This window comes from Morone saxatilis, unplaced genomic scaffold, assembly GCF_004916995.1.
Source record: "Morone saxatilis isolate NCDOM2014 unplaced genomic scaffold, NCSU_SB_2.0 Contig16, whole genome shotgun sequence".
Lineage (NCBI taxonomy): Eukaryota > Metazoa > Chordata > Actinopteri > Moronidae > Morone > Morone saxatilis.
In genome coordinates this window covers 8,341,111-8,363,449 of record NW_023339718.1, presented here as the reverse complement: position 1 = coordinate 8,363,449, position 22,339 = coordinate 8,341,111, and the positions used below count along the sequence as shown (strand labels likewise).

The 22,339-nt window shown below is 40.6% G+C and overlaps 4 protein-coding genes across 6 annotated transcripts in view; 3 read left to right on the top strand and 1 right to left on the bottom strand.

Annotated features, from left to right (window-relative positions):
• med22 (mediator complex subunit 22) overlaps positions 1-2,702 on the top strand; it is a 4,134-nt gene extending 1,432 nt beyond the window's left edge. For 2 of the 3 annotated variants that reach the window (XM_035658124.1, XM_035658125.1), the window contains exons 4-5: positions 567-775; positions 2,309-2,702. In XM_035658124.1, coding sequence (XP_035514017.1) covers positions 567-775; positions 2,309-2,501 — 402 coding nt within the window. In that variant the 3' untranslated portion in view covers positions 2,502-2,702. Of the gene's footprint in view, positions 1-566; positions 1,926-2,308 lie in introns of those variants that run through there. The other variant, XM_035658126.1, reaches the window with a different exon arrangement.
• Positions 2,703-3,012: 310 nt separating this feature from the next.
• Positions 3,013-5,711, bottom strand: cunh9orf78 (chromosome unknown C9orf78 homolog). The gene is made up of 9 exons (XM_035658122.1): positions 5,539-5,711; positions 5,290-5,349; positions 5,111-5,162; positions 4,960-5,030; positions 4,743-4,820; positions 4,212-4,409; positions 3,947-4,083; positions 3,757-3,861; positions 3,013-3,526 (listed from the first exon to the last, which is right to left on the bottom strand). Exons 1-9 carry the CDS (start codon positions 5,613-5,615, stop codon positions 3,429-3,431), a joined length of 876 nt encoding a protein of 291 aa, XP_035514015.1. The 5' UTR covers positions 5,616-5,711; the 3' UTR covers positions 3,013-3,428.
• nfu1 (NFU1 iron-sulfur cluster scaffold homolog (S. cerevisiae)) lies at positions 5,694-10,231 on the top strand. Its single transcript, XM_035658123.1, has 8 exons — positions 5,694-5,826; positions 7,484-7,584; positions 7,681-7,816; positions 8,520-8,586; positions 8,685-8,802; positions 8,907-8,970; positions 9,070-9,244; positions 9,857-10,231. Exons 1-8 carry the CDS (start codon positions 5,768-5,770, stop codon positions 9,890-9,892), a joined length of 756 nt encoding a protein of 251 aa, XP_035514016.1. The 5' UTR covers positions 5,694-5,767; the 3' UTR covers positions 9,893-10,231.
• A 956-nt stretch (positions 10,232-11,187) lies between these two features.
• Positions 11,188-22,339, top strand: part of LOC118325382 (glutamine--fructose-6-phosphate aminotransferase [isomerizing] 1) — a 15,206-nt gene continuing 4,054 nt past the window's right edge. The window contains exons 1-16 of the mRNA XM_035658039.1: positions 11,188-11,264; positions 13,319-13,426; positions 13,860-13,967; positions 14,086-14,211; positions 14,342-14,400; positions 14,490-14,624; positions 14,714-14,775; positions 14,859-14,938; positions 15,025-15,133; positions 15,261-15,424; positions 16,960-17,055; positions 17,972-18,069; positions 18,295-18,415; positions 18,807-18,964; positions 21,539-21,653; positions 22,090-22,217. Coding sequence (XP_035513932.1) covers positions 11,258-11,264; positions 13,319-13,426; positions 13,860-13,967; positions 14,086-14,211; positions 14,342-14,400; positions 14,490-14,624; positions 14,714-14,775; positions 14,859-14,938; positions 15,025-15,133; positions 15,261-15,424; positions 16,960-17,055; positions 17,972-18,069; positions 18,295-18,415; positions 18,807-18,964; positions 21,539-21,653; positions 22,090-22,217 — 1,674 coding nt within the window. The 5' untranslated portion in view covers positions 11,188-11,257. The remainder of the gene's footprint in view (positions 11,265-13,318; positions 13,427-13,859; positions 13,968-14,085; positions 14,212-14,341; positions 14,401-14,489; positions 14,625-14,713; positions 14,776-14,858; positions 14,939-15,024; positions 15,134-15,260; positions 15,425-16,959; positions 17,056-17,971; positions 18,070-18,294; positions 18,416-18,806; positions 18,965-21,538; positions 21,654-22,089; positions 22,218-22,339) is intronic.

Here is a 22,339-nt window from a genome sequence, read left to right as displayed (position 1 = left end):
AAAAAACAGTAAAAAACCACAACAGAACAACTGGTATGATTATATCCAGTGTGTAACATTTAGGAGGATCTATTGGCAGAAATTTTATATAATATATTGAATATAGTATTTATAGGTATGTTTGCATTAGTGTAATCACCTGAAAATAAGAACTGTTTTTGTCACCTTAGAATAAGTCATTTATCTACAGATGCTGCAGGTTGCCTTCCATGGAGGCCGCTGTGTTTCTACTAGTAGCCCAGAATAGAAAGAACCAAACACTGACTCTAGATCAGGCCGGTCGCGTCTTTCATGCATTTCGTGGCCACTGTAGTTTCTCCTTTGCGCTTGCAAGGGGAAGGTAAAGCAAGGAAGCTGCAATCTGCGACTGCACCGCTCGATGCCACTAAATCCTACACGCTGCTCCTTGAAGACGTTAAAGCTGAAGTGAAATGCAACGCGAACGTTCGACTGAGACTGCTTCTAGACTTTTAGGATTCATTTGAGTAGCTTTGACGGTGTCTTCAGTCCAGAAACAGGAACAGAAAAGAACATTGTGATTCATTCCCTCTGTGTTGTTGCATCAGGTCCGAGCCGGTGAGTCCCTGATGAAGCTGGTGTCCGATCTGAAGCAGTTCCTGATTCTGAACGACTTTCCCTCCGTGAACGACGCCATCAGCCTCCAGAACCAGCAGCTCCGCTCGCTGCAGGAGGAGTGTGACAAGAAGCTCACCTCGCTCCGTGACGAGATCGCCATCGACCTGTATGAGCTTGAGGAAGAATATTACTCCTCCAGGTACAAGTAGGCTCATACTTGCCCCCCATCCCACCGCCCCTCTGTTGTCCCATGCCCGGCACCATGTACCGTCTCACTTTTACCATTCACTGCTGAGCCCAAGGGAGGGTTTAGTTCCGCCCGCATCTAAACGTGGGTTGAATTTATGTCATCGTCATATCCAAACGGCACCATTCATCAACACCAAGCATTGCTGAGGGTCGTTGTGGTGGAGCTCATCTCACTAAGTGTTATTGATTACTAAGTGCCTTGACTGTATTTCTGCTCTGTGACGTGTGTCGTAAATTGATCAAAGCAGAGAGGACTTCAGCGTTAACTACAACATCGGTGTGTAAATGTAAGCAGCTCTTGGAACGACCACAGTTCAACATGTGTTTTTGAGCATTCAATGCAGTTCACTGATGCAGTATGAAAAAAGCCAGAAGGATACATCTCGTAATTCAGAACAGAATGCATTGGCACTGATTTACTGCTGGGTTTCTTTTCTTATAGGTGATCAGAGTCTCAGTTTACTGGTCTGCAGTGTCCAGTAGGCTTGAGAGAGGTTTTAAGAAATATTGTCAGGGAGAGGTTTAGTGGTTTAGTGGAATGTAAGTAGAGTCCTTTGCTCCTAGTTCATTTACAGCTAAAATATTTTAAAGTAATGGCCAGAATTTATTCAAATACATGACTAAAACACTTGAAGGGTTGTGACAAAGTTAACACAAAGTTTTGTAGAGAAAGTGAACTCCCTTTAGAAGAATTACACATTGAAATAACTAAAACTATATCAGAATATAGACTTTTATAAATGTGTCATTGATTGAAGATTATTTATATGTAATATTTAAATCATAAATGTAATGATGGTAGATTTTAAAGATGGGCTGTGGATGAACCTTTGGTATAGGCTGTAAAATACGACACGACTTGTTTGCTGTTATTTATTGGAGGTCAAATCTAAAGCTACCAGGAGTCTCTTAAATAGACGTTTTCTGTAAAAGCAATTAGGTTATTTTTAATTGATGCCGTCCTTAAGAGCACAAGGGACTCAAGCTGTAACCATGCGCGCCATCACACATGTTGTGGGTTGTTCATGTGTACCAGTTTGTGCCAGCTGTTCCAATAGACCCAGAATGATTAAGAAATAAAGTAGAGACAAAACACTGTAGTAGTTTGTCTTGTTTTCTGTGAGAAAGTATTAAAGTGTCTCAGCCTTGTTCGGAGCATGCTGGGTGTGGGCCTTCCTTCCTCGCTGCACTCGCTCTGCTTTCTCCTCCATCAGCAACTAATTGCACCTTTTTTGCTGAACTCGAAATCAACAATTGATTAAGTCACACTACTGACTACATTGTCTCATTAATAAACAGCTGTATTATGCATTGATCCAGTTTCCAGTGCTTCTGCATAACCTCCATGCTTCTATTGTATGCCTGCCCTTATGCGCTCCTCTACGTGTATGAATGTGCTTATTCTGACCTGCCGCTCTTGTCTGCTCCTCTCTTTCTGTGCTGCGCTGATTCTTTGCCTCCTACTGGTTTCCGCTCCGCACAGCTACAGTCAGTGGGACAGCACTGATCTGCCACTGTGTGAGGCCTACCGCCGACGAGACAGCTGGGCCTCCCCGGGCAGCAGCTGCAGCTCTACCCAGGGTGACCGAGAGGACGTGGAGGGACCGCCTCCACAGGAGACAAACCCCCAACAGCACCTCAACGGACACGGAGCATCCTCTATAGAGAAACCATGAGGAGAAAAGTGGACACTGATTGGAGCACTTGTGCTCAGTTTGGACTTCATTGGTTTTGCTCATTTAGTTTCCATTACACATAGTGGACTAGTGTCTGATTAGGTCTCCCACTGTTTTGTGTTGGACAAAAACTGGCATTGAGGATTTCTTTTGCATAAACTTGTATTACAGGAGAAAAGTAAAATAAAGTACTAAACAAGATGTACCTGAAAAGCTTATTAGAATCAGGAGAATGCCCTGTAAAACAAATCAAATGTAACCTTCCAGTTTAAAAGACTTATTCAAACTGACTTACACACAATAGTGAAGTAAAACATGCAGACAGCTTTATAGATTTTTAGTGTACCTTTGCAACATTTAAATACCAGTAAACATTTTTTTATATTTTTCCTTAAGTATTGAATATGAGTGTATGTTCTTATGTTTATTTAGTATGTTTTTTGTAATGTTTTATTTCTGCTGTTCTTTTTTTTACCCTTACAAGCACTGGTCACATTAAAGAACTTAAAACTGATGGTTTTATGTTTTTAATTCAATCTGTTTTTGAAAGTTCTAAAAATACAAATCTACAACTAAAAGTCAAAACTTAACAGTGAACTAAAAAGCAAAGTTCTCATAAGACCTCAGTCAACATTTCTTCTGTTATTCCTTAACAGATTCTAGTCTTATTTGGTCATCAGACAACCTGGAGCCACATGATTTCTTCAATAATGTGGAATCCTCCTTTAACATAACACATCACAAAGCAAACGTACTGTAGACAGATAACCACAGAGAGCTATTTACAAACTTTACAAAGCACAACACTTTCTTGGGAGTCCTCTGATTGATCGTTGTTTGAGAAAACCAGTCTGCAATCTTTACAAAGATGGACATCCAGTCGACTAATTCATCCTTTTAAAAAAACAAAACAATGCATCCAGCTCCTCAATAACGTCGATTCATCTTCTTGAACTTCTCATAATGGTAGTCATCTGTGGCCTTTTCGTTGTTTGGACGTTTGCGGTAGTTGGGTGGTGACGGCGCTGTGCAGTGGAGCAGAAGGTATAAATCATTAGATTACAGGTTTCAGAAGAGCAGTGAGCAACCTTATATTATTTGTATAAACAACGTTCCAAGTAAAGTCACAAATGCCAGAGAGTTTATAGAAACAAGTACACTGTTTAATCATTGTGCTGCAGTATGATTAAACAGTTTCCTGCCGCCTGCTGCTGAACTGCTATATTGTAAGGATCTGTGCTGTCCAGTCTCTTACCCTCTGGACCTGGTTTCTCAGTGTCTCCCACACGCAGCGGCCTTGCTTTGGGCTCTTCTCTGTGCCTGTGGTGCCTCTGTGGTGCATTCACATCCTCGTGATAGACTGAAAAACAAAACATTTACATATTTAACCAACCTTCCACGTCTCGCTGTTTAAACCCCGATGTTTACAGATCGACAGAACTCACAGCGGTTGTGTTGGACGTAGTTCACAGCGATGTTGGTGGGTACAAATGATGTCCCGTTGTCTTTCTTCTTGTTCCTCTGTTCTGCCAGAAGTTTGGCTTTTGCCTCCTCTGTGAAGATAATGTTCTTTATCTTTGCACTGGGGAAGAAATGACAGAAACAGGCTCTCAGTAACAGGGTTGCATCCTTTCAGCTGGTCAGTGACGTGCTGAACTGCTGAATTAAAAAAAAATATTAATAATAATTTTGAGATTTTTCTGTACGTACTCAATGCCAAGATCAACTTCAGGAATCCCACTCAGCATCTGATTGGATAACATCTCTTCTGTCTTCTTGGCAGAATTGACTCGGATGCTCTCGGGCAGCTCATACAGGTGGTCCTCTGCATTCTTCACCTTAACTTTCTGTTCCTCAGCTTCCACCAACCCCTTCTTCTTTTTCAGCTCTGTCTCAATATATTTCATCCTGTGAGGATAGATTCATGAAAGCAAAATAACATTTTAAAATATTTCTATTAAAGCACTTTGTGTGAGAATCAATAATTGTGTCCTAAATGTTGTAAATACAATCTTGTATCTGGAAATTCACTTATCTTTAAGACTAAAATGACCGATCTAGACCAAGCACGTTGGCCCTCCACATTTAAATAAAGCAAGTGTTGAATATTGCTGTTTAACATGTAAATAAATACAAACAAGTCTGACCAGTGTGTGCCCACTCAGCACATTTTGAATGCCAAAGAGACTGAGAGTGTGTCTGTATGTGTGTCTATGTCACAAGTGGAAAAAGGAGACATACATGTCCGCATCCTCGTCTCTTCTGTTAGTTTCAGCAGAAAAGGAGGTGCCCAGGTTGAGGTCCGTCTCGTCTTCTGTCCTGTACGTGGAGGAGAAGTCCGTTAGGCAAATTAGTGTCCAATGTGATTACAAACATTCTCCATTTAGTACAAGTACACACACATTATGTTAATAACACTGCCTTAAAAAAAACTAAAGCAGTCAAGAGATTTACTTACATGTCCCTATTCCTGTCTTTGACTTTCTTCATGTCTACAACCCCTCCAGTCTTCAGTTTAAAAGGATCATTCTGTAATAAAACGCAACATTAAACACATAAATACTCAGGTTCACCCTAAAAATAAATGAATATTCAAGAGGTTCACTTACATCCATCTCAGACTCTGGTGGCAGTTTCTCTCCTACCAACAGGGCGGTCACACTAAACAAAGGAGAAATAATGAATATTAATTTATATATCAGTTGTTTCATTTTACTGCAGAGACTTTGCCTTTCTGCAATGTATTCATGGTTTAAGAAACAAACACGTGTTGAGATTCACAGGTTACCTGACTCCGGTCTGTCGTTTCCGCAAACTCTGAAGCTCTTTAGCCTCTTCTACTTTTGCTCTGGAAGACCAAAAAAATACACATTAATTAAATGATAGTTGGCTAAAAATACAAAACAACAAAGACAAAACTCCCGTTAACAAATAGGTCAACCCGTTTTTAACTTTAATGGAGCAGTTGGCTACGTTAGCTTACGTAAGAGACCGTCAGCATGTTGTTCATGTTTAGACTTTAAATAAAATACTTTACCTGACTTCTTTGGTTGTCTCATCCTCCTCCACATCCGACGAGTCCCTTCTCCTCCTAAAGTTTCTGCCACTCGGCATTTTCGATGCAGCTTAATGTTATTTCAGAGCTACCGCAAACAGCAGACGGTTGTTGTAGAGGGGACGACTTTACCAAGCGCACAATAATATTGCGTCACTTCCGCAAATGTACCGGACCACTTCCGTTCTCTTTTTAGATAATCACAACAAACATGGCGACTTACAGACAGGTCGGCAGGTTGTTGGGGATTTCAGCAAGACTTGCGCGTCCGTAAGTTCACCCGTCTGTCCGCTTTGATAGTGAGACGTCCTCTCATTTAGACTTTCAATGTGCGCACGATGCTTCGACCTCTTAAGGACCAGAGTCCGGCTGACGGTAGCTGTTAGCGGCTAGGTAGCTTTCAGAGTGACGCAGACAGATAATTTCATTTTAGAGCAGCGTGATAATAATAATATAATGTTTATTATTTATTACCAATTAGATCACTGCCAGTTAGTAACAGTTTAAAGCACTGTTCAATAAAAAAAACTAGTGTTTAATGGAATATTATTGCTCTACGGATTTAATTCAATCATGCATAGGAATAAATCCCTTCAAGTCTAAATGTAGTTGCTGCCTTGAGTCCATGTGCACATCTGGACGTTTTAATGTTTAACAAGTTGTTTTTGCAAAACTGTCAAGTTTGTGGCTTTTTGGTTATTTAAGATATTGCTGATGATATGATGGTACAATGATTGGACTGAGCTCTGAGGGATATTTAATGTCTTGGAAACATGTTTGTATTGTTCCCCCTGTTCATACATCTTTATAACTTTGACTTGGATTTGTTTGGAGCTCTTGGCTTCGTTAAGTCGTCTTTGACTTGAAATTGATCGATTAGGAACTTGACCTACAATATGTAGTCACATCTCAGTTACAACTAGTTACACTACTTCTGATAATAGTTGGCTGCACCAGTAATGCTGTAGGCTTGTCATAGTAAAGGTGGTGAATAATGGTTTATATCTATACCTAATTTATATGAACTTGTAGATAACTGGTTTCATTTAGAAATTAAAGAGTGAGGTTTGTCAAGAAATCTCATTTAACTTAGTCCAAGTTAAATTAAGTTAAAATTAAACGAGATATTTGTCTATGAATAGGACAACAATCCAGTAGCTAGGCCCACATGACATCCATTTTGCATTATCCTCGGCGAACACAAGAAAAGATAAAAATAAATGTGCTGCATGCATGAGTCATTGCAGGGCCGGTGTATTTATTGCTCGATTGCATTGCTCTATGTAATTTCTGCTACAAAGGAATTATGTATTGTGCACAAAACGACTTTAAGTAGATTAGTCTTACTCAACTGTTCCCTACTTTAATCTGTTACTGCCACATCCACAAGTGGAAGGAAGGGAATCAAACAGGCTTGCGTGATTAATTACAAATTTGAGGTACTTGTATTTTACTTGAGTATTTCCATTTTCCGCTACATTTCAGAGGGAAATATTGTACTTCTTTACTCCACTTCATTTATCTGACGACTTTAGTTACCAGTCACTTTGCAGATTCAGATTACTGATACAAAATATAATAAATAAATGATGACATATTAAAATAGGTTGATTCAAGACTTTATTGATCCCCAGGGGGGAAATTCAAAAGCCACCCAGGTGTATATAAATTAGTTAAAATTACCCTCAGCTTTACCAGCTACACCACGAAAACAATGTACATATTCATCAGTAATTATAATATAATAGTATAATATGCAATGATCTGCAAATCTGAAAATGGGCCATTCTGCATTATAAGTACTTTTACTTTTGGGAATTTAAGCTTATTGTGATGCCAGTACTTTAATACTGTTAGCCGATCTTATCTGAGTACTTCTTCCACCACTGGCAGTAACATTTTTAATCTCTCTTTTGTGTTGTCTCAGCCTTGCTGGCAGTGGATATCAGAGCGCCGGATTACACTGGCCTTCACATAACACAGGAGTCTCAAACAGATGGCCACAAAACCCCCATTGGGTTGTTCCTGGTTTGTATCCCTGTCGCACCCCTGTTGCTCTCTAGCTTGGAGATAACACTATAATGATGTTACATTCTTAACTGTTCTGTTTTTCTCTCTCTCCAGCAAGGACCATGTTTGTGCAGACACAGGACACACCAAATCCAAACAGCCTAAAGTTTCTGCCAGGTTGTACAGTTCTTGAATCAGGAACCATGAATTTTGCCGGCCCCCGTGACGCGCACTGCTCTCCCTTAGCCAGGTATATAACTTCCTTAAATACAAAGTTACTGACAGGAGATTATTAAATCGTTTTCATAGCAGGCATTTTGATTCAGCGCTGCAGGAAAATTACTGGTTTCAAAAACGATATTAATGCTGGCTATGTTCCACTGTTTCATAACTAAATGGTATGTAGCCATTATTATTATTAGTTACACCTATGTTTGGCAAGTCACCTATGAAGAGTTATTCACTTGCTAGACCGGTTGCATGAGAACCAAAGCAATGCCTGTAAGTTTTAATTATTGTTGAGCACAGTAATAGCAGTAAGACTTCTGAATGTTCCTTAGGTTGAATCTGCAGCCATTGTCCTTAAAGCTGAGCCCAGTGTTCCCTATCTGACAATGTGTGTCCTCCAATGCATTATTAGAATATGTTACTGCGGTTGCTTGTCTGAGCTTTTAAATCGAAATAAGCTTTGAATCATTCAATGTCAATAATTGTAAAGGGAAATACTGTAAGTGCTGTAAAAGTAATATATTAAATTAGAATTATGATATATAAGTCATACACATGTGGGCATAGATAATGCATGTGTATATGTACAATTTTCTTTCTTTTATACACAAAGTTTCTGTTATTTTTTAACATTTTAAAACTTTTCAAGTGTCAATATAACTTTGTAATTCATCCCAAATTCATCCCCCCTACAAAACCTCTCTGATGTTCTGTGTTGTCTTTAGACAGCTGTTTAGAATTGATGGAGTAACGGGTGTGTTCCTGGGCCCTGACTTTATCACCATATCAAAGGTAAAACCAGGTCCAAGTTATGTACAGTATACCTCATAATGCAGCATGTTGTAATGTAATTTCTTGGAATAACTTTTTTCCTTTCTTTCTCTATTTAGACTGATGCCAATATGGAATGGAAAGTAATCAAGCCTGATGTATTTGCTGCCATTATGGACTTTTTCACTTCTGGACTTCCAGTTGTGAATGAGGATAGCACACCTAATGCGGACACAGGTAAGGACTGTAACCAGACGTGCAGGCAAAACACTGAAATAGACACCTGAACTAGTAAGGCAAGCTGTTTGTAAATGCTAAAGTACCTCCATGTGTCTTTTCAGCACCATCAGATGACGATGATGAAGTAGTTGCTATGATCAAAGAACTGCTGGATACTCGAATAAGGTAGCTGCTTGTGAAGATGCACTCCAATATCATTGTCTGTTCCCTATGACAATGGCTGTCTCTCCCTTTTCCTCACTTGTTGATGTTCTTCTTCCCCAGGCCAACAGTCCAGGAGGATGGAGGCGATGTTCTGTATCGGGGGTTTGAAGACGGCATCGTTAAACTGAAACTGCAGGGCTCCTGCACCAGTTGTCCCAGTTCCATTATTACTTTAAAGAGTGGAATCCAGAACATGCTACAGTTTTACGTCCCTGAAGTTGAATCAGTGGAGCAGGTTTGTTCTCCTGTCAGATTATACTATGTTGTACACATGCTGCCTAATTTAGTTACAGTAATGCACGCTTCTTCTTTCTGACTTCCTCATTAATATTTTTTATTCTGCCATGTTTTGCGTCATAGTTAGGGCTAGGACAGTAATCGACATATATTTGATAACTATATACCTAGGAGATATGAACAGTTACCATATTGCAACACATTTATGTTAACACAATAATCGAGTTTATTGCAAAAACCACCTGTTGCCACCTCTTTATTCTCTGCCATCCACTCAGAGATAAGGTGCAGATTCAACAATAAACTGCTTGATTTATTATAGCGCAAGACAGTGGTTTTGTTTAATAATGGGCTTAAAAGTTTATATTTTGTGCTGAATATACTACAGGCCTAAAGTCATTTGTTACAAAAATTACATTTTAGAGGTGGCCAAGGCTTTTCAAACAGATATTTTATGTCGTATTTTTTAATGATTGACTAACTGTATTAATGGACATGTGCCTTGTCATTACACATAATTGCCAGATACATAAACATGTTTAATAGCACATAAAATTGCACTAAAGAAAATACTTGAAAATGTTAACTAAACTTATTTCTTTTTCCACAGGTGAAGGACGAGGAAGAGGAGGCGGCTCAAGTTTGAACTATACTGAAACCAGAACCACGTTTTCACATTCCTCCCTTCCCCCCGGACACTTCCTGTAATCCATAGATGCAATAAAATGATGTGGTGTATAGCATACCTGTGTCAGAGAGCTCAACGTCATCATTATTCATACAGTTATCATAGATTTTTGGGGTATTTTATATACTATGGCAGTATTTTAAAAATTGGGACTAAAGAGCCCAGTCTTAGAAACTCATGACTGCAGAGCTGAAATAAAATGTATTTATTATTTCACATTGTTACACCTTTACTGAATCAGTTGCTTGTTAATACATATACTGTATGTATATAAATAAAGTTTATTGAAGTATTTTATGACTGCTGTGCCTCCTAATCTGACAGTATTTTGTTGTGTGTGTGGAGTTAATATTTGATTTGCTTAATATTACACAATACTGCTTTTTTTTACAAGCCTTCTCCAAAACAAACACAAGACTACAGTTGCTAGATTAGTCATACTATTTTATTAACTTTTTTCCTTTTATTGTTTTTGTCATTTTACATTTAGAAATACTTTTGCCAAATGCTAATAGTCACATTTCTTTTGTTGCCTTACTAAAGTAGGGCAAAAAACTAAAGTAACTAGGATCGTGTATGTTAATCTTTATGTTAATTTGACATAAGGAGGAGAAATAAAATGTTTTTCAAGGCTAATACTGATGTTTTAATTTGACAAACGTTAAATGTGATCAAATTAACTATATTAAAACAAAATATCATTCTCCACCAGTGTCACACACCTGGCAGCATAGAGATGGCTTTGACATACTATTTATAAAATCACATTTAATCAGTGAAAAGTGAAGAGTTGGGCTATTTTAAATACAACAAATACACATTTCACAGCGTTTTGGTGACTTATTTTCAGAAAGCTGTGTGGGTTGTGCAGGAGGACCTTACAGTCTGTAGTATTTCTAACTTCCTGGCTGCATCTACTGGAAGCTTTACGCGCATTCGTCATTTGACCTTTATATCAACCATTACTCCTCTAAACAATAATCCACACTGTCCTATCAGACTTTTTACATCCCTGTGCAGTTGGCAGAGGGCACAGGCCTGTGGTTGTGCGCTGATGTTGACTCTAGCGGTGATGAATAGCAGCAGGAGGGTCTGGCTCTCGGCGGGTCCCTGCCCACGGATCTGCATCCTGATCCTGCTGCCACGTCAGGAGTGCCCGCGTCAGTGGGTGCATCTTGATTGACAGGCCGCTCGACCAATCAGACGGCGCCGTGGAAGAAGGCGGTTGGCTGTCATCCAGTGGAGTCAGAGTGGGCGAAGCTTATCCGACAGGCGTTCCCAGCAGCTACACCAGTAGCTGTAACTGGCAACCAGACTGTAGACATGTGTGGTGAGTACGGGCATTTATACGTTTATATTATTCAGTCTTATTCCTCATTTAACGGAACAAGTAGGTTATTAAATCTGAAAACACTGCTGCCATCGTTAGTTAAGCCTAAAAGCTGCAGGTCAATTGAAATTAGCTCGAGGTGGCTAGGCTAAACATTTGCGTAGTTTTTCTGAATAACGTAATTTTTTTTTCGCCGGATATAAAACAACCGGTGTTTTTTTGTTTTTACTGGTAACGCTTTTCTGTGTGATATGAAGTTAATAGTGACCAACAGCGACGCGACATCTGTAGATAACGTTAACACGACGTCCGGCTTTCTTCCTGCTAACGACACAGGTTTACGTGCTTTGCGGTGACATTACGTACATCGCGTAATTTTCCATTTAAACCTTTTTTGTTGCTCTGTTTTGTTGATTCAATAATGCCATTGTGTCCGAACAGGAGTCTTTAATATACTGTCTAAAAATGAAAGAACAGCAGTGTCCATTGATGGGATGTAACTTAACACGCTGTCTTCCGGGGCAGTGAGGTTAAACTTTTATTGAGACAAAATGGAAAATGTGGTGAATTGGGAAATGTAGTAGAGATGCTTTGCTTTTATCTGTCCATGTCTCGTATTGTCTGTCTTCTCACACACACACACACACACACACACACACACTGACTGAAAGCTGATGCCTCTCTGTCTCCCATCACTGTCACCTACAATCTTCAGACCAGATAAGAGTAGTTGGTATTTTTAGGATGTTAAAATAAAAGCTTCACTGTTGATATCTACTGTCACAGGTGTCACTCTGTTCTGGTTCATTTTATTTGAGTCTTGTTAAACACGTTGGGTCTCGGGAACACTTTTCCTTGGCTGTTTTGCTCCTTGCTGCCCCTCTCGATCACCTGCTCTTCTGAATGGATGCTCTGTTGAACCAGGCGGCCCTCTGGTTCTACATTTGCATTTATCCGTCAGTGTTTAGCTCTCTAACAGGGCTGTGTTTCAGTGTGAGTTACTCCCTGGGTAAAAATTGGACTGGCTGTGGATGCCTTCATGATTATTGCTGAAATGTGTCAATTGAATGCTTATGTCTTGATTAATGTCGGCATGATATACAACCATAACAGCCTTCGGGTCAGTTTTCTGTCTCAGTCTGTAAACATCGTAAAATGATATGTAGATTCTTGCCAAGATAGTGTGGAGTCATAGTTATGTATAGTTAAGTATGCTGGACTGAAACCAAAACATCTTGAATGGGATTTCTTGTGTAACTTCTTTCGCCTATTCCACTCTAGGCAGGAGATATCAGCTTGCAAATCACCACATCGTTAGAACTCAGTTGTCCCCCAACAGGTCTTACTGCACAGACAGAAAACATCATCTGCTTTTCGTTGTGCAGTAACCTCTCCTGTAAAACTGGTTTCTCAGGCTTGACCCACCATAGAGTTTTGACATGTAATCTTAAGATAAGATAAGATATTCCTTTATTTGTCCCACAATAGGGAAATTCCGAATAAAATAAATAAATAATTAAATAGCGCAGGCTGACGTCACTAAGTAATGCTTGTCCTACTTAGAATGACATTACAGTTTTCATGGTTTCAGCAGCCATCTTGACATATTAACTCTCGTCTTAAATAAATATTATCTCTGTATCGACTACTGGTGGACTTGTATTATACAGTATTATTATAGCATGTTTTTTTGCTTTTACAAATTGCATTGGTGCAAATAAAGGATTCCAAGCAGATTTTTAATTAAAAGCTGAACAAAGTGATTAAAAAATGTTTACAAATGTATTGCACAAAAATATTGATATTAATATTTATGATATTTATTTCAGCCATATCACCCAGCCCGAGTCCTTTCTGTTTCTTAAATCCACATGCAGTGGCACAAACTCACTTGGGTGATACTAGGGCTGCACAGCTGCAAATGGCATTAAGCACTGAGAGTCAGCTGGATGTAGCAGACATTTCAATCAGTCTGCGCTTGCAGCTGCATTTCTAAGCAGACCTTTTAAAGAAGAACACAGCACTAAATCACAACATTTTGTCCTTCTCCACAGGAATCTTTGCCTATCTCAACTATCATGTGCCAAGGACTCGCCGTGAGATCCTTGAGATCCTTCTCAAAGGCCTGCAACGTCTGGAGTACAGAGGCTACGACTCAGCTGGTGAGAGACATGGAAAAGGCTCATATCACCGAGACACACTCTGTTTTTATCAAGGCCTCTTTCCCTCAGTGTCTACTTGCTCCATATTTATTCTGATAATGCAACCAAGTTGTTGATAATATTTACAGTGTGTCCAGTATAACGTTATTGCAGCTTAAAAATGTTTTTTATCAATCAAACTTATTACTAACCTATTACGGTCACAGCAAGACGGATGTTCACTGTGAATTATTGAACAGTCGTTATCATGTTGGTGGGTTATAGTTACTGCACCAATAATGGAGCTAATTTACCTTATGCTATTTGCATTCTGCGCAGTTCCATGCATTAGTTTAGTGTAGCAGCAGCTATATAACAATAGTTGTAGTTATTAGACCAAAAAACATGACATTAATTGCATTAATTCTCACGATATTTCTTTTTCTTTCATCAGGTGTCGGTATCGATGCCGGCAATGGCAAAGACTGGGAGTCAAATGCCAAGTCTATCCAACTGATCAAGCAACGTGGAAAAGTGAAGGCTCTTGATGAGGAGATCCATAGTAAGCTGAGAGGAAGTTGTTCACATGACATGTCATGGGGCCTTGATTGGTCATCCTGTAAACTGTGCTACAGCTGGGATACTTAATATTATCTGCGTTGTGTTTGTCCGACCTTTAGAACAGCAGGATATTGACCTGGATGTGGAGTTTGATGTTCACCTCGGCATTGCTCACACCCGCTGGGCCACCCACGGTGTACCGAGCCCGGTTAACAGCCATCCACATAGATCTGACAAGACAAATGGTCAGTTGTGTTTAAGGTAGAAGGTTAACTCGCCTCACATAGCTAAATATTTTACCTTGTATTCCACAACAGCTCAGTTATTCCTTTGATATATTAAAGTTGTTGTTTTTTTGTGATTTCTGCTCTGCAGAGTTCATTGTCATTCACAATGGAATTATCACCAACTACAAAGACCTGAGGAAATTCTTGGTGAGCAAATATCTTTCATAAGTTATTCTAGATGCCTTTTCTTCACAGTGACAGGAGGCAGGACTAATTCTCTTTCTCCATCTCCACAGGAGAGCAAAGGCTATGAGTTTGAGTCAGAGACTGACACAGAGACCATCGCCAAGCTTGTGAAGTACATGTATGACAACCGGGAGAGTGATGACATCAATTTTGCCACACTGGTGGAGCGGGTGACCCAGCAGCTGGTAAGGACCTGCTCGTGCACACAGCTGCACTTGGAAGTGATCAGCAGATGAAACGGCATGTCTGATATGTGTGTTCTTTCACCTGTCAGGAGGGAGCTTTTGCCCTGGTCTTCAAGAGTGTCCACTACCCCGGAGAGGCAGTCGGCACAAGGTACACTCCCACTGATGCTGTCAGACTGAAGTTAGTTATTGCAGATGAAGGTGTTGTTTGCTCATACAAATGTTCCTGTGCAGGAGGGGAAGTCCGCTGCTGATGGGAGTGAGAAGTGATCACAAGCTGTCCACAGATCATATTCCTGTGCTCTACCGGTCCTGTAAGTTTAAACTTCTGTTTTTAGTCTAATTTTTTCGCGTGTGATTGCGTAAGTGCGACTGAGGCCTACTTTCTCTTTGTTCTCAGCCGGTAAAGACAAGAAAGGCTGCAGTGCCCTACCCAGGGCCGACCAGGACACCTGCCTGTTCCCTGTGGACGAGAAAGCTGTGGAGTACTACTTTGCCTCTGATGCAAGGTAAGCAGATACCTGTATTTTGCCACCTTTTTACAGTGTCCAAACATTCTTGCTCCCCAGTTCCATTCATCTCTGGAGTGTAAATCAAATGTTTGATGTTTTTGGCCCATCCCTCTCATCACGACAGTGCTGTGATCGAGCACACAAACCGTGTGATCTTCCTGGAGGACGACGATGTCGCTGCAGTGATGGAAGGCCGGCTGTCCATCCACAGGATAAAGCGTAGGGCCGGAGACTATCCAGCCCGCGCCATCCAGACCCTGCAGATGGAACTACAGCAGATCATGAAGGGTGAGTGGAAGGTCGACCTTTGTTCTGTTCATTTTCTCCCCATCATTCATTTCCTCTGGCCGCACTGCCTTGTAATTTTGTCCTGAACCCTGTTATTATTGTGTAAGTCTTAATGAGAGACTGGCTGCTTATATAGCTGAACTGGCTTTTAACATCCAGCCCTTAGGCCATCCTTGTTAACATCCAGGTAGTTACAACCCTGCTAGATCAGTTGCACCCCGAAGCCACTTTACTTTTACTGCTGTATGCCTCTAAATCCTACACACTGGTCCTTTTTAAATGATTTATTGTTGAGGGTTAGATGACAAAATAAATTCTCATGTCTCAAATGTCATACTCCATGAGTGAGGAAGAAAGTGAGGAAGAAAATTAGGAAGTTAGTTACTAGTTCCAGCCAAGAAATATTATCTCAGTAATAAAACAGTTAACTGTTGATTTTAGACCCGTTTCTAGTATTTGTGCTAAGCTAACAGGTGGTTGGCTGTTAGCTTCATATTTACCCTGCAGACATGAACGAGGTGTCAATCTTATCTTAGCGAAACGTATGTATTTTTAAAAGTAAAACATAGTAGTGTGGATGTATTTTAACTCTTGTCAAGGACGCGAATAAACCTATTTCCCAAAATGTCAAACTACCCCTTAAGGGATTAGGGCTGCATTTCACCATTTCATTATTGATTAATCTGCCAAATATGTTAGTGGAGAAAGCAGAGAAAACCATCTATCCCAAGTTCCCTGAGCCCAAAGTGATGTCTTTTAAATTGCATGTTTTATCTGAACCAAAATAATATTACAAACAAGCAGTAAATCCTCTTTTCTGAGAAGCTACAACCAGCAAATGTGTATCAGGTTAGAAAATTGTTTGCGTTAACCTGCTGCTATGTCATTAAGTTAGGGAACTTACAATAAAAAAGCAATAACTTTAATTCATTATAAGTCTGAATTGCTTTTATTTCGTTCTCCACTGACTCTTCCTCAGTTGTCCAGCAGAGGGCAGAGGTAAACTGATGTTGGCTGGTCTCTACATTCCTTTGTGGTCCTGTCATTACTCAGCCTCTCTCCTCCTTTCAGTTTCTGGAGCCATTCTGCTGAATAACCTAATTCGCATGACCCAAATTGTTGTCAGAGGGAGGCTGACAAAAGCTTGCATATTTCACTGTCACAGTTTATTATTGATGGAAAAACACTATCTCCTTGATGTCTCATGTTTGTTTTTCCTCCATGCAAGGGTTGACCTACCCTGTGGCTCTGAGTTAATAAAGCAACAAAAAGACCGTAACTCCCTACATTTCCAGGAAAGCCTAATTATGAGTAAAACATTGTTAAGACTTTTCTTGCTCCTCTAGGAGGCTGTGGTTTGCATTTTCAGGTACTTAATGTGTGTCAACAAGACCCTTTCAGAGGGCCTCATGTGGACTTACACTTTGTAAAAAGTCCATCTCGGTGTTCTTAAGAGGCATTTACCCTTTTTTCTTTTTTTTTTTTTTAAACTAGTGTTGGAAATGTTCCTCTTATTTCTGATCCTCCCACCTCAGGCAACTACAGCTCCTTCATGCAGAAGGAGATCTTTGAGCAGCCCGAGTCTGTGGTCAACACCATGAGGGGGAGAATCAACTTCGACAACAACACAGGTTAGAGTGGGGTCTGATTCGTTTTCTCAGCGGAGCACTCGTGTAAAAACACTCCTATCCCTCTGTCTCTATCCCTTCATGCATTTTGCTCAAACACACTTCTTATCTTCAGTGTTTCTGAAAAGTAAAGCACATAAGAACATATATAGATTATTTTATTTACTCCCTGCATGTCATTAATAATCTTAGTTTTAAAACAAATTCTACCCAAACTAAAATTGTGGTTGTTTAGATTTAAAAATTCCCCAAAATGTTTTAAGACATGTATACAAATAGTCTGCTAGGAACAATAAAGTGTGTCTGATATATTTTTTTCCACAAAAAGGTATAATTTCCGCATCCTTAAAAGGGCATATACTCCTATCTCCTTTTAAATATATAGAAATCTATTAATATACAATTTGTAGTTTATTTCTGATGTTCTCTTCTGCTGTCTCCTAGTTCACTGTAAAGTCCATTCTCAGTGTATGTGCATTGGTGGCTTCAAATTTCTACATCAAACTTGTATAAGTTGCAAACTGGACCAGGACTGACTGCCAAACTACTTGTGATGTCACATATCATACACGTATGCCCGCCCCTTAAAATCAGATCAGAGAAACTTTCCACTTTCAGCAGATGAATGTGTAAACATCCTTTTTAGTGTCAAACGCAGCCATACATCATTCTGCACAGTGAAGGTCAAAAATCCATAAATCCATCTGTAGGAACAAGAAGAAATCATTTTTGAGTGGAAGGGACTTAACTGAGCTACATTCATGTAAAAACAAAAAAGAGCGAAATATGTAAAACTAGTGAGTTTTTTGTTAAAACTTTTTTTCGCAGCGCTCTCATGGGCTCTTTGTGGTCTTTTTTTTTTATGAGGTGGAAAATAACGGGGCAGAATGATGGATTAGCCGTTCGGTTTGCTTTTCAGTGATCCTGGGTGGACTGAAGGACCACATCAAAGAGATCCAGAGGTGTCGGCGACTTATCCTTATTGCCTGCGGCACCAGCTACCACGCCGGGGTGGCGGTGAGTTGCCACTAACCAAATGCCTTTTCTTCTTTGGTGTAGATGCACCTAATGGAAACATGTCTGCATTGCCATCCACATTAACTCCATCAGACTAGTTTAAAATGTAATGTCTATTTTGTGCACACAGGTGTGAGCTTTGTGTGCTGGCACCTTCTCTGCTCTGAGCCCGACTGGCTTGTTTTAACAGAATGATGCTGAGCAGCGCACTGTTTCTTTTCCCAGACCCGCCAGGTCCTGGAGGAGCTGACCGAGCTGCCTGTCATGGTGGAGCTGGCCAGCGACTTTTTAGACAGGAACACTCCCGTCTTCCGAGACGACGTCTGCTTCTTTATCAGCCAGTCAGGTAGGGAGGCCAGTGTCATTTGGACTTGATCGAGTGCACATTCCCCATTTGTCCTCCACTTTCCATCCCTGGGAGACACTCTGGTTCTTCCTAATTTATCTTGTCTGGTGCTCAGCTTAAGTCTTAGCAAATTGTTAAGTCATCGGATTTGTGTATCTATACTGCTTTGCTGTAGTTTTCTGAATGTGTGTGGCTTTTTTTGTGGGTGGTGATTTATTTTTTTCAACATGTGAGATTTCTGTGGTGGTTTTTCTATGACGCTGTTTCAAATCAGAGGCCTGTGTGGCGCAAAAACTATTTCCTAACAAACTAATAAATCAGCATAATTTTATTGTCAGAACTGTTACATTGCATAAACTGTTATGTTTTTCCATTCCTGCCAATCCTCCAGGGGAGACTGCTGACAGCCTCATGGCCCTGCGCTACTGTAAAGAGAGAGGAGCTCTGACTGTGGGCATCACCAACACGGTGGGCAGCTCCATCTCCAGGGAGACCGACTGCGGAGTCCACATCAATGCCGGGCCTGAGATCGGAGTAGCCAGCACCAAGGTGAGTCTGGACTTTACGCACCATAATGTTTTTACCACAAGTCACATTTATCACACACTGTCTCATGTGACTGAAATAGTACACACGTGATCTACATCTACAAACATGCATTTTTCAGATAAAGGTTTAGGGCACACAAAATGCAATTAAACTTATTTTCCTCCTCCAAGACTGTTGCTATGAAATGCTCCCAATAATCCAGACTTTCTCTTTTAATTAGAGCTCAAATAATTAGTTGATTTGATTTTAGTCAGTTACTTGTTTAAGTCAGTTTTTAATGTAAAAATGCCAAAGATTCATGTGTTCCAGTCTATAATAGGAAATTTAATATCTTTGGCTTTTGAACTGTTGGTCAGACAAAAAAGCGCCTTTGAAGACATCACCATAGTTCTTAAAAATTGTGATGGACATTTTTAAAGTATTCTATAGACATTTAATAGACTGAGACGCTAGCAAACTAATCATTAGTTGCAGCCCTACCTTTAATTAACGTACATTTGCCAATACTTTTGGACAGACCAGTTGGTAACAATTCAAGTGGATGTAAACAGCCAGCAGAGATTTATATATTTATACTTTTGCCAGGTCCTGTTAACTGACCAAGCCCCACTGAACTCGGTGGAGGAAAAATAATTTGTATATTTATATTACATTTTTATGCGTTCCCATGAGAACTGTCTTTTAATATATTATATCATATTTTGGTTGAACTGACCCCTTTTTTTTTATATACTGAGCTTGAAGAAACTGTACATCAATTTGTTGCATAATCCCATAAATGAACTCGACGCCCACCGATACTGAATGAAACCCAGATGAAAACTCCATTGTGAGTCTGGCCCCGCCTATTGGAAGCTGACATTTTCCTCCAATCTGATCCCACGGGGAGATGAAGAAGCCTGATATTCTCATCTCAACTCATGTAAAGCTAGGATCCTTGGGTTTTCTAAAACTTCTCCCTCAACTCCTTTTCGAAACCAAAAGGATTTGCCAGTTTGGACTCAGAGCAGAGCAGAGCAGAGCAGGGACGTGGTGGAGCCCCAGCTAGCGAGGAGGGAGCGGGAGAGAATGGAGCAGGTCCCTCCCTGGCCCGGCCCTGGGGCTTGGCTCAGCGACTGTTGCGCTGCTCCAAAGCCCCAGAGCACGCCTCAAAGACGCCATCATTTAGTGCTTGGCTGGCTGGGCCACATCCCCACACCCAGCTTGACCAAATGCTGACAACCTAGCTCATCAGATCACTGGAGAACATGTATCGCACCCAACTGCTAAATGACTCCAAATTCATCTACTTTCTCTGTTTCATGCTAATTTGTAAACTGGAGAAGAGTGGGGGAAAAAAAAAAAGTTTTTTCCAATTCGTCTGATCTTATTCAAGATTTATGGAATAAGTTGAGACAAAATACTTTGATGCTATCAAAAGGCAAATCCTTCTGGCACGTCAGCTGACAGAGAATGGAAGAAGGCTGTCTTTAAGAATTACCTAAGAGCATCCATTGGGAATTTACAGGGTTCCAAAGTTTGTTTTCTAGTCCACCAGTGTGTGTGTGTGTGTTGTTTCTGTATGTGTGTGTGTTACTGTGTGTTGTGTGTGTTACTGTGTGTTACTGTGTGTTACTGTGTGTGTGTGTGTGTGTGTGTGTGAGAAATCCTTTCATGTTTCAGCTATATGTAAACGTGGTCATCTTTGTAGCCTAACAGTTGCCATGTTCTGCATGAAACAAAGTTGGTGACATGAACACAGAAACACCACAGTTTACTATGTGGATTAAATACGTTTCCACATCTGACCCGACAGCACAGACTGTCAGAGTTCTGAGGGATTGTGGTTAGCGTGCTGTCAGTGGGGGAAAAAAACTGTGTAAAGGTTTTACAGCTATTTTCTTGGCCCAAGACACTGGCATTTCTGAGTCCTGAGGGTCCCGTGAAATGACTTGGCTTCACCCTAGCACTGATTAAATCTCCCAAATGGGCATGGAAGGCCTCCAAACGTGCTCGGAGATGAAGGAACTAAGAGGAGAGTGGGCGGTGATGACGGCAGGCATCGAGTCTCAGATGTGCTGGTGTTTTCAGCTGTGACATTTCCAGAGTGATCAGAGAGCGTGCCTTCTGATGCGATGTTGTGTGTGTGTGTGTTCACAAAGTTTTCCAGGATGATCAGTGCTAGCTTGCCTGAGCTCATCTGCATGCATCCTAATTCTGTTTGGCGAGTTCTAAAACCCACCTCTCCTTCAGTTTCTCATCTGGTGCAGATTATTAGCTGGAGTTCACTGTCAAAACAGAGAGACCGTAGGCACAGACTCATAACCCTGCTGAAATAGAGGCTCAAGTCAGGATCTGTTTGCTGCTCTTTGTAATGAGGCAGCAAAACAGGAAAACTACAATACCTTTAGTTAACAGGTCACAACAAGCAATATTGTGATGATTTGGGACCGTTTCTACATTTATGCGTCATCGGACATCTTTTATAAATCAATGGATAAGAAAAACAATCAAATGTGAAAGAGGCCCACATCTGAATACAGTGCTAACATTAATAACATACAAACTTTGCCTTTCCGACTCTGTGCTCTGCAGGCTTACACCAGCCAGTTTGTGGCCCTGATCATGTTTGCACTCCTGATGTGCGATGACAGGATCTCCATGCAGCCCAGACGCCGTGAGATAATCCAGGGCCTGAGAGTGCTTCCAGGTAAATCAAGCCATCAGCATTCTGGTTTAGCCAGCGAAATTCTAATCATACGTTAGATTAAAATGTATATGCATGGTAAACCCAGTCTCGGAGCAAAGATCGCGTACATCGTAAGCCTGTTACATTTTTGTAGTTTGTTCAAACAATCCTCTTGGGAGAGGAAGCTAAAAAGTGAGAGAAAGAGGGAAGACTACAGAAGACTGTAGGCCCTTGCATGCTTCTCTGGATCTAAAGCATATGATGGTATGTCCCTAATTGTGAATTAATGAGAAATGTCTGGCTGCTCTGCCGCTCCCTGCCCAACAATAGTCCATGTGACAGCAGCAGCATGCTGACACAGTATTTTACTCTAGATTATGCTACTATTAAATTGTTGCTCCCACTTTTTAAAAAAATCCTCAAATCATATTTGTTTTTTTTCTGTTCCGTGTGTTAGATCTCATTAAGGAGGTCCTCAGTTTGGATGATGAGATCCAGAAGCTGGCGACAGAGCTGTACCAGCAGAAGAGTGTACTGATCATGGGCAGAGGCTACCATTATGCTACCTGCCTGGAAGGAGCACTGGTGAGCAATTACAACCTTATTTTCAACCACCTGCGTCTGAATTTCTGTTTTTGTTCCATCTGATGTGTGCGCTATGAAAACTGCTCTTACTTTATATATCAGCAATAGGCAATGTATCTCTG